The following is a 16,149-nucleotide window of genomic DNA, read 5'->3' as shown; positions in this document are numbered from 1 at the left end:
CACTGCACTCCAGCCTGGGTGACAGAGCGAGACTCCGTCTCAAAAAAAAAAAAAAATTTGGAAAGTATTTATGTGATTCACATTCTCTTTTACTGTCTAGTATTGCGTTACATCATCACGTATACCATAAGTAGACTTTTTAGATAATTCTCTAATATAGCTTAGAAGGATATGGAGAAATATTTTTGCCTGGCTTTTAAGTTTTGCATAACTTTTTCAACACACTTTACAAGGGATCTAGAAAGGGCTTGGTTACATATTTCTCTGTTTTCTGGCCTCCACCATGTTGCCAGGAGGTTGGGGACAAGATTCTGTGTGGCTGGATGTCCTAATGGCTTGAGGTCTTCAGACTTGCATGTAAAGAGATGTGATTAGCTTGAGTTGACTGGAAAAATCATATTAGAGAACTGAATCACAGTGATTAAATTTACGTGTTGATTTATAAACCAGGATACCAATTTATAGTGAAAGGAGGTCCAGTTACCTGGTAATTAAGACTCCTCATAGCTATTTTCATGCTGGATACACTTAGCCAAGTTTTAAATGAGAAGGGGGGTCATTGCGTACAGAATAAGATCTACATCACATGTTCTTTTTTTTCTTTTTTCTTTTAAGATGGAGTCTTGCTCTGTTGCCCAGGCTGGAGTGCAATGACACAATCTCAGCTAACTACAACCTCCGCCTCCCAGGTTCAAGGGATTCTCCTGCCTCAGTTTCCCGAGTAGCTGGTAATACAGTTGCCTGCCACCGTGCCCAGCTAATTTTTGTATTTTTTAAAGTAGAGATGGGGTTTCACCATGCTGGCCAGGCTGGTCTCGAACTCCTGACCTCAGGCAATCTGCCCGCCTCAGCCTCCCCAAGTGCTCCCAAGTGCTGGGATTACAGGCATGAGCCACCAAGCCCGGCCTAAGTGACATGTTATTATATTGTTTCTTTCTTTCTTTTTTTTTTTTTTTTTTTTTTGCGACTGAGTCTCACTCTGTCGCCCAGGCTGGAGTATAGTGGCGTCATCTCGGCTCATTGCAACCTGCAACCTCCTCCTCCTGCATTCAAGTGATTCTCTTGCCTCAGCCTCCCGAGTGCCTCCACTCTCAGCTAATTTTTGTACTTTTAGTAGAGATGGGGTTTCACCATGTTGGCTAGGCTGATCTCAAACTCCTGGCCTCAGGTGATTCGCCCCAGTGAGTCTCCCAAAGTGCTGGGATTACAGGCCTGGGCCTCAGGGTCCAGCCTTATATTATTTCTTTTACTACAATATATTAGTACGATGCAACTGCTTCAATTGTTTATATACTTTACATAATTTTGTACAATTCTTATACCCTGTCACTCTGAGGAATGGCTGGTCTAAAGTGTTTTTCCACCACTGCTAATTCATCCATCACTAATCTCATTAGACTGTTAATTCCCAGAGGACATAAGCACACAAGTAGACAATGTTTCCAAATGTTGGACAAATGTTATTTAATAAAACAAGGGGGTCACCCTTAGTCTAAAAGATGTTTCACTTCTCATTCTTCATTGAACTCAATTTATAGGATACGTTTTGACTTTCCCACAATCTAAGGCTGTTCTCTAACACATATTTTCATGAAAACATGTATTTGAGTAGAAATTGTTGGTGAGTTGTAATATTACCTTTGTCCCTAAATATAAATCCATAATTATATCAAATGTATGGGCAGACAACTTACTTTGCCTTTAATCTCTAGAAAAAAATAGCAATTACTTGGGGTCGGAGAGTAAAATAAGTAGTGAACCTTAAAGTAGTAAACTTGAGAACAGAATAGTTTCAGAGGGGAAAAGAAGAGGTGATTTTCAGCTCATCAACAAAAGATCTTATAATAAATTACATGTTCTGGTACTTTTCCTATCTTTCTGTGTAAATTTTTGCTATTTAAAAAATAAATTTCAAATATATTGTTCATCTTAAAAGTCAAGAGTTTGTTTTATTAAAGTCAGTTGCTTTATTTGCAATTCAAAGATATATTTGAGTTTCAAACTGGAGATTGTCCTGTACGGTAACTTGTGTAAGGTGTGGTTACTGAAAGTAACCTCTAATTTTCATGGGCTGAAATTCATCTCTAATATTGCAATGTACAAAAATAAATAAATAAATGCTTGTTTTCTTTGAAAACATATTATCTCAGTGCCTCTAACTGCCAAATCTATTGGCTTTCTTTGCAGGCTTAAGGGATCTCCCTTGTTCCTTTATTATCTCTATCTTGAGGGCCAGACCTCCTGCCTTACATAACTCAGAGGGGGACCTCAGAGCTTTTTAAAAAGAGCCCAATTTCTCGCCTGTAGAGAAGTGAAAAGGATGCCCCGCCCCCATCTATGAAAAGAAGGATTTGATGGTTTCAATGTCTTCAAATCAAAGATTTAAGTCTCTAGCCCCCCACCACACCGGACCCTACCAAGGCTCATGAACCCCCTCCCATCCCTCCCTAATTACTTTGGACTGGCCCTGGAATCCTTGTCCCAGTCCACAGTTCCTGTGCGTCTGCAAGAAGAATTCACACAGGACCTGTGTTACTTCCCTTGTGAAGAAACAGAATTATCATGAAAATTTAGGTGGAAACCATTTCGCTTTTTTTTTCAAAAATAAGGGAAGCATGTGCCCAACCACCCCTGGGAAAAAGAACTTTCAGGGGCAAAGGAGCGAACAGGTAATTTATAAGAAAAACAGAAAGTGGTCTCTGACTGCCCCAGACTTCCTTCGGAGTTGGGGGAATTGGGGACGCCTGGACGCGTTGTTTTTGTGGTTGTGGAAAAAATAAATGAAAAGCCTGAAGCCCGAGGCTTCTGAGATCCTTTCCTGACCAAATCCGGGTGATTTGGTGCGGGGAATTTTAATATTTTTCCCCTTTTGTGAGGTGGAACAAACACAACTTGGGAGCAGCGCAGCGGCTCAGAGCGTGCCAGCCAGGCGGGCCACCAGAGCACCAATCAGAGCGCTCCTGCGCTCTATATATACAGCGGCCCTGCCCAAGCGCTGTTTCATCGGCGCTTTGCCACTTGTACCCGAGTTGTTGGTCCTCAACATGTCCGAGACTGCTCCTGTCGCTCCCGCTGCCGCGCCTCCGGCGGAGAAAGTCCCCGTAAAGAAGAAGACAGCCAAGAAGTCTGGGGGGCCGCCTCGTAAGGCATCTGGTCCCCCGGTGTCAGAGCTCATCACCAAGGCGGTGGCAGCCTCTAAAGAGCGCAGCGGGGTTTCTCTTGCTGCTTTGAAAAAAGCGTTGGCTGCCGCCGGCTATGATGTGGAGAAAAACAACAGCCGAATCAAACTTGGTCTCAAGAGCCTGGTGAGCAAGGGCACTCTGGTGCAGACGAAGGGCACCGGTGCTTCTGGTTCCTTCAAACTCAACAAGAAGGCAGCCTCCGGCGAAGCCAAGCCCAAGGTTAAGAAGGTGGGCGCAGCCAAGCCTAAGAAGCCGGTTGGGTCAGCTAAGAAGCCTAGGAAGGCGACTGGCGGCGCTACCCCGAAGAAGAGCGCTAAGAAAACACCGAAGAAGGCGAAGAAGCCGGCCGCAGCCACTGTGACCAAGAAAGTGGCAAAGAGCCCAAAGAAGGCCAAGGTTGCGAAGCCCAAGAAAGCTGCCAAAAGTGCTGCTAAGTCCGTGAAGCCCAAGGCCGCCAAGCCCAAGGTTGTCAAGCCTAAGAAGGCGGCACCCAAGAAGAAATAGGTGGACGCCTGCTTCAAAAAACCCAAAAGGCTCTTTTCAGAGCCACCACTGATCTCAATAAAAGAGCTGGATACTTGTTTTTCTTAGTTGCCTTTGTTCCTTTTCTTGCTTGACCCTGCTCCTTAAGGTTAGTCGAACGGGAACCTTATGATAAGACAAATAAGTAACGGGGGTTGGAGAGTGGCCGTGGTGAGGTTATGGCGCTTAAACCTTTACTGCGACTTCCATGTCCCTGACTGCTGCTTCGAGGCGTTTCCCGCTGGCGGATGTTTTTGGGATGGCAGTCAGCCACGCCCCAGGCCTGTGAAAGGCAGAAAAGATCGCAAAACAAGAGCCAGTTTCTTCGTCTAAAGGGATATCCGGATTGGACTAAAATAATTCAAAAGTCCCGCCCTGCTCCTGGGTTGGTCCGTCGTTCTAGTCCATGACTTTCATTCTATATTTAATTGGATGGTGGCAGACGTTGCTTATTCCGTGTGTGTTGCTTCACTGTGACTTGAAAGTTTTGCCTCTTGATATTAACGTCCGGGATTTCGGACGCTTTCTATGTTGTCGGTAGTCAAGTTGATATCTCCTGGAGGTAGTGGCAACATCCAGCCCTGGGAGGAGAGTGCGTGCAGGTACCTTTGTCCTACATTCCTCTGCTGTTAATTTCTCATTCCTGTGGCAACAAAGGAATGCATTTGAATAAACAGCGGCGATAGCCCTTCCTCCACCCAAGGCAGTCGTGGACCTAGGGAGCTTTTTGTTTCTCATATCATGCATGTAGCGTTCCGCTAAACTGACAGATTTGAGCGTATCGATTTTGAGCGTATCGAAAGCACAACTTTTAGCCAGCCATTTTGTCCTCGCATGACGGTTACTTATCCTCAGTTTAGGCAGACATCAACATTTAAAAATCGAAGTTCTTTTAAACGTATTTTGTTTGGCAGTCCAAGTGTTTCTACGCGGAGAACGATTTGTACTATTAACTAAAGTATATGGATAAATGAGAGACATTTCTAATAAAGGCCTTCGTTAATGGTTCCCTCTATTTGACACCCATGGTGCTTCTGAATACAGAAAACCTAGCGTCTTATATTCGCTTCTTTTAAAATCTGATGGGCACATTTCGGTGAGACCTAAATTATGTGGACCGGGACTTCTGGAGATAAGCTGCTCAGTTATTCTACCATCTCCACAATGATGAATGTAGTGAGTTAATTTCTCTGTTAGTGATAGTGACCACGGATTCATCCCAAGAAAGGGAGAAAGGGGAGGGAGGCAAGCAGAGAGACAGGGAGGCAGAGGCAGGGAAGAAGGAAAAAGCATTCTCCCATGGGTTAAGTAATTTTGTGTTGTTAATTTTACATTACAACACGGTTTACATGGTGAACTCTATTTTGGTGTAAGGTTTAATATATGGACATATTTTCTCCCAAGACCATTTATGAACTTTCATTTCTGCTTCCCCCTTCTTCCTCCCGTGTCACCCTCCACACTCCTATCAATTTTGGCTATTTTTGTCATAGGCTAATAGGCTAAAATTTCATGGACAGTTGGACTGTCTCAGGTTTCGGTTTTATTTCTTTAGTCATTCCCACAGTTCTTAAGGTAGAATTGTACTGTTTTAAATATTGTGCTATGTGCTACCCTTAATACTGAGATGATTATGTGACAAATGACAGGTGTTCAACTAGTACTTAAATCTGTAGTACCTTATCAAGCCTAATGCTACTTCACAATGCCTACTCCATTCACCTCACTTTATCTCATCACAGGCATTCTATCATCTCACATCATCACAAGTAAAACGGTAAGCTATTTTGAGAGAGATCACAGTCACATAATTTATATTTATATTTTTATTTATTTATTTATAAGACGGAGTTTCCCTCTGTCACCCAGGCTGGAGTGCTATGGCACGATCTTGGCTCGCTGCAACCTCGGCCTCCCGGGTTAAAGCGATTCTCCTGCTATGCCTCCCGAGTAGCTGAGATTACAGGGGCCTGTCACCATGCCCGGCTAATTTTTGTATTTTTAGTAGAGACGGTTTTCACCAAGTTGGCCAGAGTGGTCTCGAACTCCTGACCTCATGTTATCCGCCCACCTCGTCCTGCCAAAGTGCTGGGATTACAGGCGTGAGCTACCGTTCCCAGACTCAAATAATTTTTATTACAGTATGTGGTCATAATTGTTCTGTTTTATCAGTTATTGCTAATCTCTTACTGTGCCTGATTTATAAATTAAATTAATCATTGCTATGTATATATAGAAAAAAAACAGCGTATATAGGGTTCAGTAGTATCTGTGGTTTCAGGCATCCACTGGTTGTGCCGTTTATTAAACATGCATTTACATCAGTCCCCAAAGATAAGGGGAGACTGATGTAAATGCATGTTTAATAAACCGAGATGTTATAACTGGACTTTAATAGCTGAATAGCTGATACAGCTAATTTTCTCTCATTATTCTTCTTTTTCAGAATTGTCCTGGTTATTCCATGTTTTTATTTTTCCATATATATATAAAGATCCCTCCCACCTCCTCCTGTTTCTCCATCTCAACATCACACAATTAAAAAAAAAAAAAAAAAAAAAAAAGGCCGGACGCGGTGGCTCACGCCTGTAATCCCAGCACTTTGGTAGGCCGAGGCGGGTGGATCACAGGTCAGGAGTTCAAGACTAGCCTTACCAATATGGTGAACTCCTGTCTCTACTAAAAATACAAAAATTAGCCAGCCGTGGTGGTAGGCGCCTGTAATATCAGCTACTCGGGTAGCTGAGGCAGAGAATTGCTTGAACCTAGGAAGCGGAGGTTGCAGTGAGCCGAGATTGCGCCACTGCACTCCAGCCTGGGCGACACGGCGAGACTCCGTCATAAAAAAAAAGCCGGAAGCGGTTACTCACGCCTGTAATCCCAGCACTTTGGGAGGCTGAGTTGGGCAGATCACCTGAGGTTAGGAGTTCTCCATGAAAACACACAATAAGCTGGGCGTGGTGTCACACACCTGTAATCCTAGCTACTCGGGAGACAGAGACAGGAGAATCGCTTGAACCTGGGAGGCAGAGGTTGCAGTGAGCTGAGATGAGGCCACTGCACTCCGCCTGGGCGACAGAGCCAGAGTCTGTCTCAAAAAACTAAATAAATAAAAATAAAGTTATGGTACATTGATCTTCTGTGTTCCTTTCTCCCTTAGACACTTTCATGGCTACCCGTTTAGTTGATGTTCATATCATCTCTAAGAGTTAGTCAGGAGAGGAATCAACCCAAGCAAAAATAGAAGATTTTCTAATTTTCCTTCAATGCCCTTTGGGGTCTTAATCTATTTGAGTTATATACTTTCAATTAATCCCAACCTCGAATGTCTTCTGCAAACATGTTTCCACAGATGAAAGCCGTGAAATGAAACACATTCATTTAATTTATAGAGTTAAAAATTAGAAAAATTTTCAATTCTACCTGGCCTTTAGATTCAGTCTTCCATATGTTTTCTCAATTTTGTTCATGTCCTTTAGTTTTGTTTTATTCCATCACAATTGTTCACCTAGCTGACTAGCTTAGGTCTAATGAACCATTAATTTGGAAATTAAAATTGGCCATTTTAAGATGAAAAAGATTCTTGCCTCAGTTTTATTTAGGTTTTGAAACTGTCAATGAAGAAACATTTTTTTTCTGTACTGTTAGTTTCACTGAGTAGGGTCTTGCAACTTTAAGTGACAAAGGACAGATTAACATGCGAAAAAAAAAGCATACAATTTTATTAGTATATTACATGCACAGAGTTCACAAAGAAAAAAAATGAAACCTTAAAAAAGCAGTTAGACTCACAGACTTATACACCATTCCAACAAAGGAAAGGGAGTTTGCACTTCATGGGATAACAAATTTGGGAATGTGACTGGGAAATACATGGGCAATAAAAAACCATGGAAGATAAAATGAAAGATAGAAATAATTGTAGTAAGGTTTGTTTTTGCAGATTCATCTCAGTGCCAACCTTCCACATCTAATGATAAGAGTTGCTCTCTTTTCCTGGTGTAGCAATTGGGGACACTTTTACAGGGGAAATTTCTGTCACCTTCACAAAGGGAAATACCCTACATTATTTGGGTAAAGAGAAGACAGAGAACTCTTCCTACACCTGTTGATTTTCAATTGCCTTCAGTTGAAAATAATTCTTATGCCAAAGTAGAATAATTTGGGGGTGACATCCTGACATTCTTCAAAACATATATTTAATTTCACATTATTAATTATATCATTTTTGATTTTTAAATTAGTTTTATAAAATAATTTTGGAAAACAGTAATGATACTCAAATAATTCCAGAAACACTGCTGATTAGCCAAAAATGTCAATGAATATTGCATAAACAACTGATAATTCAACCATGAAAATTTATGACATTGTTCATGTGTGATAAAACTACGAGTAACATAAAAACTAGAGAGGCTACTTGTAATGCGTTATTCCGAACTTTCTTTTTTTTTTTGAGACATAGTCTCTCTCTGTCACCCAGGCTGGAGTGCAATGGTGCAATCTTGGCTCACTGCAGCCTCCACTTCCTGGGTTCAAGCGATTCTCCCTCCTCAGCCTCCCGAGTAACTGGGATTACAGGTGTCTGCCACCAAGCCCGGCTAATTTTTTTTGTATTTTTAGGAGAGACGGGGTTTTGCCATGTTGGCCAGGCTCGTCTCGAACTCCTGACCTCAGTGATCCACCTACCTCGGCCTCCCAAAGTGCTAGGATTACAGGCGTGAGCCACCGTGCCAGGCGCATTATTCCAAACTTTCATACACAGTGCTCTCATGGCTACAAAATGAAATATCTTATTATATACCCCAAGGCAAAGCTCTGGATATTTTGGCCATGTAAGCCTGAGGGAAATGTAGAAAAGGCATTGTGGTTGAAATTCATACTAGAGATGAACAGGCCCATTGCAAGACAGAATTACATCACTAAAGGATATCAGAAGACAATAGGGATTTAGGGTACAGTGGCAACAACAGTTTTGGGAACTAGCATTTCTTGAGCACTTATTTACAATATGCCAAGCACTGTTGCTGATTATATTTATTTTCAAACACATTCTTGTCACAGCACTTTGAGGTGCCATTGTCATTCACACTTCAGAGATGAAGATCTAAAGCTTGGTGTCATTGAGGATGTAGCTAGTTAGCTCTGTGTGTGTGTGTGTTTGTATGTGCAGTTTTTTTTTTCATTTAAAGTCAATAAATTTTTATTTGAAGAATTTCACATCAAGGTAACCTAGTTCCTCTAAAGAGCTGGAGTCAAACTGTATCTTCAAAAGATTCATCTTCAAGTTAGCCCTTCTTAATAGAACTGATGCTTAACCCACAGTTGTCAGCCCACAATTCTTTTATTTTGATTTTTTTTAAATTTTTTTTTGAGACGGAGTCTCGCACTGTTGCCTGGGCTGATGGGCAGTGGCGTGATCTCGATTCTCCTGCCTCAGCCTCCTTAGTAGCTGGGACCACAGGCGCATGCCACCATGCCCAGCTAATTTTTGTATTTTTATTAGAGACGGGGTTTCACTATGTTGGCCAGGCCGGTCTTGAACTCCTGACCTCGTGATCTGCCTGCCTTTTAGCCTCCCGCAGTGCTGAGATTACAGGTATGAACCACAGCGCCTGGCCTTATTTTCCTTTCTTTAATCTCCATTTGAATATGGATATACTGATGAAAACTTCAACATTCTTCACCAAGAATCTTTGGGATTTAATTTCTTCAACCACTTTACTTTGGGGTCATTTTCAGATTAGGTGTATCTGCTTGGTTCTCAGTTTGACACCGTTTGTCTCTAAACATGAATGAGTTCCAATCATATTTATTCCTAAGCTATCACACTCAAGTATACTACAGATCTGTGGAATATGCCAAAAGTTAAGGTAAAAAATTAAATTATTAGGTATTTCATACGTTTTGCTAGTTTTTGATCTGTGAGTGAATATAACTATCCTCTATATCCTGGCACTGTTCCTCAGAAACATAGGGGCCACATACGCAATTTTAAATTTTTTAGTAGCCACATTTTAAAAAGTTAAAAAAAAAAGTGAAATCTATTTTAATGATTTTAATCCAGTGTAATCAAAAATTGTTTCAACAAGGTATCTAATATTAAAACATTGAGTTTTTACTTTGTTATTTTACTAGGTCTTTGAAATCTGGTGTGTATTTTACACTTAAAGCACATCTCAGTTTGGAGTAGCCACATTTCAATGCTTAATAGTCACGTATGATTAGTGGCTACCATCTTGGACAGGACAGCTTTTATACTCTGGGAAGACACAAGCAAATACTTGCTCTGCATCAGAATCCAGATGTTTTTAAAAAAAAAAAAAACCAATTTTTCTGACCTGTTCCTGAAACCCTGGGAGTGTCTCTAATGCTTTATATTTTATTGGCTTGTCCTATTGTAACCAGCTAACGGGCTCTCCTTGTCTGCTGCCTAGGCAGAGCTGATTTATCAAGACAGGGGAATTGCAACAAGGAGCCAGCTGTACAGGAGACTAGAGTTTTATTATTGCTCAAATCAGTCTCCTTGAGAATTTGCGGAGCAAAGTTTTTAAGAATAATTTGATTGTAGGGGACCAGTGAGTCCGGAGTGCTGATTGGTTGGGTCAGAGATGAAATTATAGGAAGTCTAAGCTGTCCTCTTGTTGTAAATCAGTTTCTTGGGGTGGTGGGGTGGGGGTCACAAGACCAGATAATCCAGTTTATCTATCTGGGTGGTGCCAGCTGATCCATTGTGTTCAGGTTCTGCAAAATAGCTCAAGCATTGATCATCGGTTTTAAAATAGTGATTTTATCCCCAGGAGCAATTTGAGGAGGTTTAAAATCTTGTAGCTTCCAGCTACATGACTCCTAAACCATAATTTTAATCTTGTGGCTAATTTGTTAGTCCTGCAAAAGCAGTCTGGTCCCCAGGCAGGAAAGGGGTTTGTTTCTGAAAGGGCTGTTATTGTTTTTGTTTCAAAGCAGAACTATAAACTAAGTTCCTCCCAAAGTTAGTTAATCCCAAGCTCAGGAATGAAAAGGACAGCTTGGAGGTTAGAAGCAAGATGGAGTCGGTTAGGTCAGATCTCTTTCACTGTAATAATTTTCAGTTATGATTTTTGCAAAGGCGGTTTCACTGTCCACTTCACCTCACATCAGGCCTCTGACTAGAGGATTCCAACAATACTTAGGCCAGGCCACCACCATGTCTCCTCATCCACCCTGAGGCAGTACAATTTCTGAAACAAAGGAAACTATATATGATAATATGAAACTATATATGAGAAGGAAATTATATATTATAATCAATTTCAGGGTTATCTTATTGATTAGAAGATATTAAAGTGTGACACTGCCTGGCAATGATTATCTGCTAGTAGTAAGAATTTGGCCAATTTACTGAAATTCCTGAGGCTGAACCTCCACTTCTGTAAAATGGAGGCAGTGAGATAATTTGCATTACAATGCCGAAGTAAGAATTTTACACAATAATTCAGACCAACCACTTCATGTAGTACTTGATCCATGGAAAACTATCAATGACAGTTTATAGTTTATAGTATTAATGAATCCTTTATTTATTGTTATTTCCTTCTACACATTGTCCTCTCTAAAAGAAGGTAATATTCAATACAAATAAAGTTATAACAGCTTACAAAGTTGTCCCAGGGAATTCACTTAACCACTGAAATGTTCAAATTGCTTAAGGTTGACTTTATATTCTCCTGACTAAGCTTTCTCCTTCTGGTATTTCTTCTGAGAACAGCACCAGCATCCAAAGCATCATGCAAACAGTGGTCATCCCAGAACAGTAATTCTCAACTCATAGGGTGCTCCTGCAGAGATGTATTTGAATAGAGTGGTAGGATGCTAAAGAAGGCCACGTATAATTTGGCCAGTGATCTGAGGCAGATTTATCCTGAAGCTAATGAAACACAAGTGTAAGGGCCTGTACTTCCAAGGTGCTGAGAGGGGCCCTACAAATGTGTTAGTTTGTCTCTCTCTTTTTAAAATTTGCAGTATTAAGGTATTTTAATCACAGAAGGTTAAGACTGTTATTTCCACTCAATCTTCCTTTTTATTAAAATTCATCATTGTCTGATTATGTTGGAATCCTGATGAAAATATTTGGAATTTGAGTAAGAGAAAGTTTAGTTGAAGATGTATCTAGTATGGGGATAATAAGTTACGTGATTTGCATATGTGTTCATGTGTAGTTCATTTTTTGCCAGCCAATCTGATGTAAGAATGGCTCACTGGAATAACTCACCTAAATTCCTGGCAAGATACAGGTCTAGATAAAATGTTATGACATCTAAGTATTCAAAACACCTTCCCAGCACTGAGTGAGTGTCTAGGGGAGAGTAGAAATGTATAGAGCCAGAAGCTAGTCTGGAAAGAATTCTTACAAAGTTTACAACTTACATGTGAAAGGAACTTGACAGAGGATTTTCCAAATTTGAAAACAATCCTAAAAACTTACTTGACATTACCAACAATGTGTTTTGAAACTGAAACTCTTCTAAGTTATCAAGAAAACATATTATCAATAGCCACCCTGGAAGAAAGATTGGATTCTATTTCCATTACCTATAGACAATATTACAAAATAATTTCGATCTGAAGATGGAGAGTATTCAGTCAAAACTATACGAAAGTATACATCGTTGTGTCATATTCAGAAATTAATACAATTTGCTATTTTCTGAATTTTGTGATGGCTATTGTTTTGTCAGCTTTTATAAAATTGGAATTTGATTTTATTTTCCCATTATAAATATTTACAGTTTGCAGTACATTTGCATTTTTAATTTTACATTAAATATTTATTAAAAGAGGACATGGGTAAAAGAGCTTTGCAGTTGCTACCCTTCATTCTCAAATCTCCTGGATTTTAAGGATAACTGCATAATCTTTAGATGATCATACGCAAGTCATATGTATTTGTTGCATAAATTTAGTGGACTTCTGGCTGTGTGTACTGAGGCCAGTTTTTTCCACCTGAGCTCTGACTCCAGTTCCAATAGCCCAACACCAATACTGACTTTTGGGGTATTAATGTTTTTGTGAACTTTGGGTAACTATACGCACATTGTCCTTACGATAGCTTTAATAAAAATGCCATCAGACCTAAAATTGGCAGGTGGATTAAAAGAAGTTTCACCAGAAGCCTGTTTCGAAATGTTAAGTATACACATATACATGTTAAAAAGATAAGATCCCTAGGATTTTTTTAACAAGGGCAAAAAAGTCACTCAAGTGGCTTTCTCGCAGTAAAACCGCCCCAAAAGAAAAGGCCTGATGTACTCGTCTGCAGTTATTCAAAGCGTGTGTACTTATCTTTAAAATCCTTTAAATCTCCTGGGGACTACCGAATTGGTTACAACTGTTTTTAAGTGAAATTTTAAGTGGCTCTGAAAAGAGCCTTTTCAATTTAGGAAGCAATAAGCAGACTTATGCCCTTTCCCCACGGATGCGACGTGCCAGCTGTATGTCTTTGGGCATGATGGTGACGCGTTTGGCGTGAATAGCGCACAGATTAGTGTCTTCGAAGAGCCCCACCAGGTAGGCCTCGCAAGCTTCCTGCAGCGCCATCACCGCAGAGCTCTGGAAGCGCAGGTCGGTTTTGAAGTCCTGCGCGATTTCTCGCACCAGGCGCTGGAACGGCAGCTTCCGGATCAGCAGTTCGGTGGACTTCTGGTAGCGGCGAATTTCGCGCAAAGCCACGGTACCGGGCCGGTAGCGGTGAGGCTTCTTCACCCCACCTGTGGCCGGAGCGCTCTTACGCGCCGCTTTAGTAGCAAGCTGCTTACGCGGCGCTTTGCCGCCGGTGGACTTGCGAGCTGTTTGCTTTGTACGAGCCATCTGCAATGACCCCCACACACAAAAGCTTACTGAACTGAGAGCAAGCGGTCTTTAAATATAGTTAGAAACATTCTGATTGGTTCTGTAATATTTCAAAAGTCCCGCGCGATAAAACCATTGGCTGAAGAGTGACCAGACTGATTGGTTCATTACTAGGCAATCTTATTGGATGAATCGCCCCACCGCCCAGCATGTCCTTTTTGTTTGTTATCTGCAGGGATAAATTGTCTAAAATTCTAGTTCATCCAGTTCCAAAGAACAGGGTACATAACAAAGCATCTAAGGATTTTTTTAATGTAAATTCCGATTCAGTAACTTTGCGTGGGACTTGAAATTCTGCATTCCTGACAGTCTTGAAAGTTATCAATGCTGGTGAATACTCACTAAACCACCAGAAACGTTGACCGCCTCATGTCAGAAACTACTTACATTCAGAGAATGAGAATTCCATGCTATTTTGTTACTGGTCAACAGCCAGTTTCCTTATCCTTCGTTTTCTAAGTCCAAGTCACATTCCCACCCTGCCTGTTCTCAAACTGTCTTATTTTGGTTGGCTTTAGTTTCACTTTGTATACTCTAAAATGTAGTTTCTTAAGGAAGGTATTTCCTCGAAACTTAATTTTTAAACACCATTAGGCTAGGGGGGCCGTGGCTCACGCCTGTAATCCCAGCATTTTGGGAGGGCAAGATGGGAGGATCACTTGAGGCCAGGAGTTCAAGACAACCCTAGCTAAAATGGTGAAAACCCCGTCTCGAATAAAAATACAAAAATTGGCTAGGCGTGGTAGCAGACGCCTGTAATCCCAGGTACAAAGGAGGCTGAGGCATGAGAACCTGGTGAAGCCGCGGGGTGGAGGTTGCAGTGAGCCGATATCGCGCGGCAGCATTCCAGCCTGGGTGACAGAGCGAAACTCTGTCTCAAACCAATCCAAACCAAAACCAAAAGGTACCCGAAACGCAAGAAAGTTACCATCCTTTCTTGTGAAACAATAGACGGTTCTGAAAAATGCCATAGCAAGTTTAAGGTACGTTTCCTGGTTTGAGTGGACTTTACTTGCTTTTGGCCTTATCGTGGTTCTCGGTTATTTTTGCAACAGGACGGCCTGAATATTGGCCAGGACGCCTCCCTGAGTAATAGTGACTTTGCCCAGCAGCTTGTTGAGCTGCTCGTCGTTGCGGAAGGCCAGCTGCAGGTGGCGGGGGATGCTGTGGGTCTTGTCACGTATGGCGCTGAGTGTCAGCTCCAGGATATCGGCGGCCAAGTATTCCAAGTACAGCGGCGCGCCGGCTTCGACAGGCTCAGAATAATTGCCCTTTCGAAAAAGACGATGGACCCTGCGCTACTAGAAACTGCAAGTCTGGTACCGATGAACAACTTTGTGCTTTACTTCCGTTTTCCACGTCCAAACACAGCGACCTCTGAAAACTGTAAAAGACAAGCAAGACGGAATGGCGCCTGAAGAAATACTTTTATACAAACTGCAAGGCTGCAATAGAGAGTTATCCTATTGGTCAATTATGTTTCCTGCTTTATCCAATAGAAAAAGAGTCCATAAATTCCATATTTGCATAAACCCCACCCCTCAGTGAAACTGTATTTCTTTTATCCAATCAGAAGTGAGGAATCTTAAACCGTCATTTGAATCTCAGGACTATAAATACGTGGGCTCTGAACTGTTCTCTCTACTACTCTGGTGGAGAGTGTTAGTAGGTTTTTTGTTTTGTTTTAGGAATAGCGATGCCTGAACCCTCTAAGTCTGCTCCTGCCCCTAAAAAGGGCTCTAAGAAGGCCATCACTAAGGCGCAGAAGAAGGATGGTAAGAAGCGTAAGCGCAGCCGAAAGGAGAGCTATTCCATCTATGTGTACAAGGTTCTAAAGCAGGTCCACCCCGACACCGGCATCTCCTCCAAGGCCATGGGGATCATGAATTCCTTCGTCAATGACATCTTCGAGCGCATCGCGGGCGAAGCTTCTCGCCTGGCGCACTACAACAAGCGCTCGACCATCACCTCCAGGGAGATCCAGACGGCTGTGCGCCTGCTGCTGCCCGGGGAACTGGCTAAGCATGCTGTGTCCGAGGGCACCAAGGCTGTTACCAAGTACACTAGCTCCAAGTAAGTGCTTATGTAAGCACCTCCAAACCCAAAGGCTCTTTTCAGAGCCACCTACTTTGTCGCAAAGAGAGCTATAACCACAATTTCTTAAGGTGGTGCTGCCTCTGTTCTGCTTCAGTTCTAGAGGATCAACTAGAATGTTAGCGAAGGCAAGTTTTAGAGCCAAGGTTAACTTGGGGCAGCGCGCCGTGGCTGTCGCCTTTAATTCCAGCATTTTGGGAGGCCGAGGCGGGCGGATCACTTGACGTCAGGAGTTCGAGACTAGCCCGGCCAACATGGTCTCTATTAAAAATACAAACGTTAGGGGGGGTGATGGCGCTCTTTCTCATCTGCCTTTAGCAAACTTCTTTGTTTCCCCTGGGTAAGCCTTCGGGTACTAGTTGTAATTCATTTGATACAGTCACTACTCCCTCCCTGGTCTAGCACAGGAAACTTTCCTTTCTGGATAATGAAACAAGTAATGCAATTCAGGGTACAGTGTTTC

At 41.9% G+C, this 16,149-nt stretch overlaps 2 protein-coding genes across 2 annotated transcripts; both read left to right on the top strand.

Moving 5' to 3' along the window:
- The first annotated feature begins 2,991 nt into the window (after nucleotides 1-2,991).
- Nucleotides 2,992-4,377, top strand: H1-2 (H1.2 linker histone, cluster member). Its single transcript, XM_003897161.5, has one exon. It carries the CDS (start codon nucleotides 3,045-3,047, stop codon nucleotides 3,684-3,686), a length of 642 nt encoding a protein of 213 aa, XP_003897210.2. The 5' UTR covers nucleotides 2,992-3,044; the 3' UTR covers nucleotides 3,687-4,377.
- Nucleotides 4,378-15,225: 10,848 nt separating this feature from the next.
- Nucleotides 15,226-15,728, top strand: LOC101015677 (histone H2B type 1-B). The gene has a single exon (XM_003897159.5). It carries the CDS (start codon nucleotides 15,289-15,291, stop codon nucleotides 15,667-15,669), a length of 381 nt encoding a protein of 126 aa, XP_003897208.1. The 5' UTR covers nucleotides 15,226-15,288; the 3' UTR covers nucleotides 15,670-15,728.
- Nucleotides 15,729-16,149: the final 421 nt, after the last annotated feature.

Source organism: Papio anubis, chromosome 6 (assembly GCF_008728515.1).
Source record: "Papio anubis isolate 15944 chromosome 6, Panubis1.0, whole genome shotgun sequence".
Lineage (NCBI taxonomy): Eukaryota > Metazoa > Chordata > Mammalia > Primates > Cercopithecidae > Papio > Papio anubis.
This window is presented reverse-complemented; position numbering and strand designations above follow the sequence as displayed.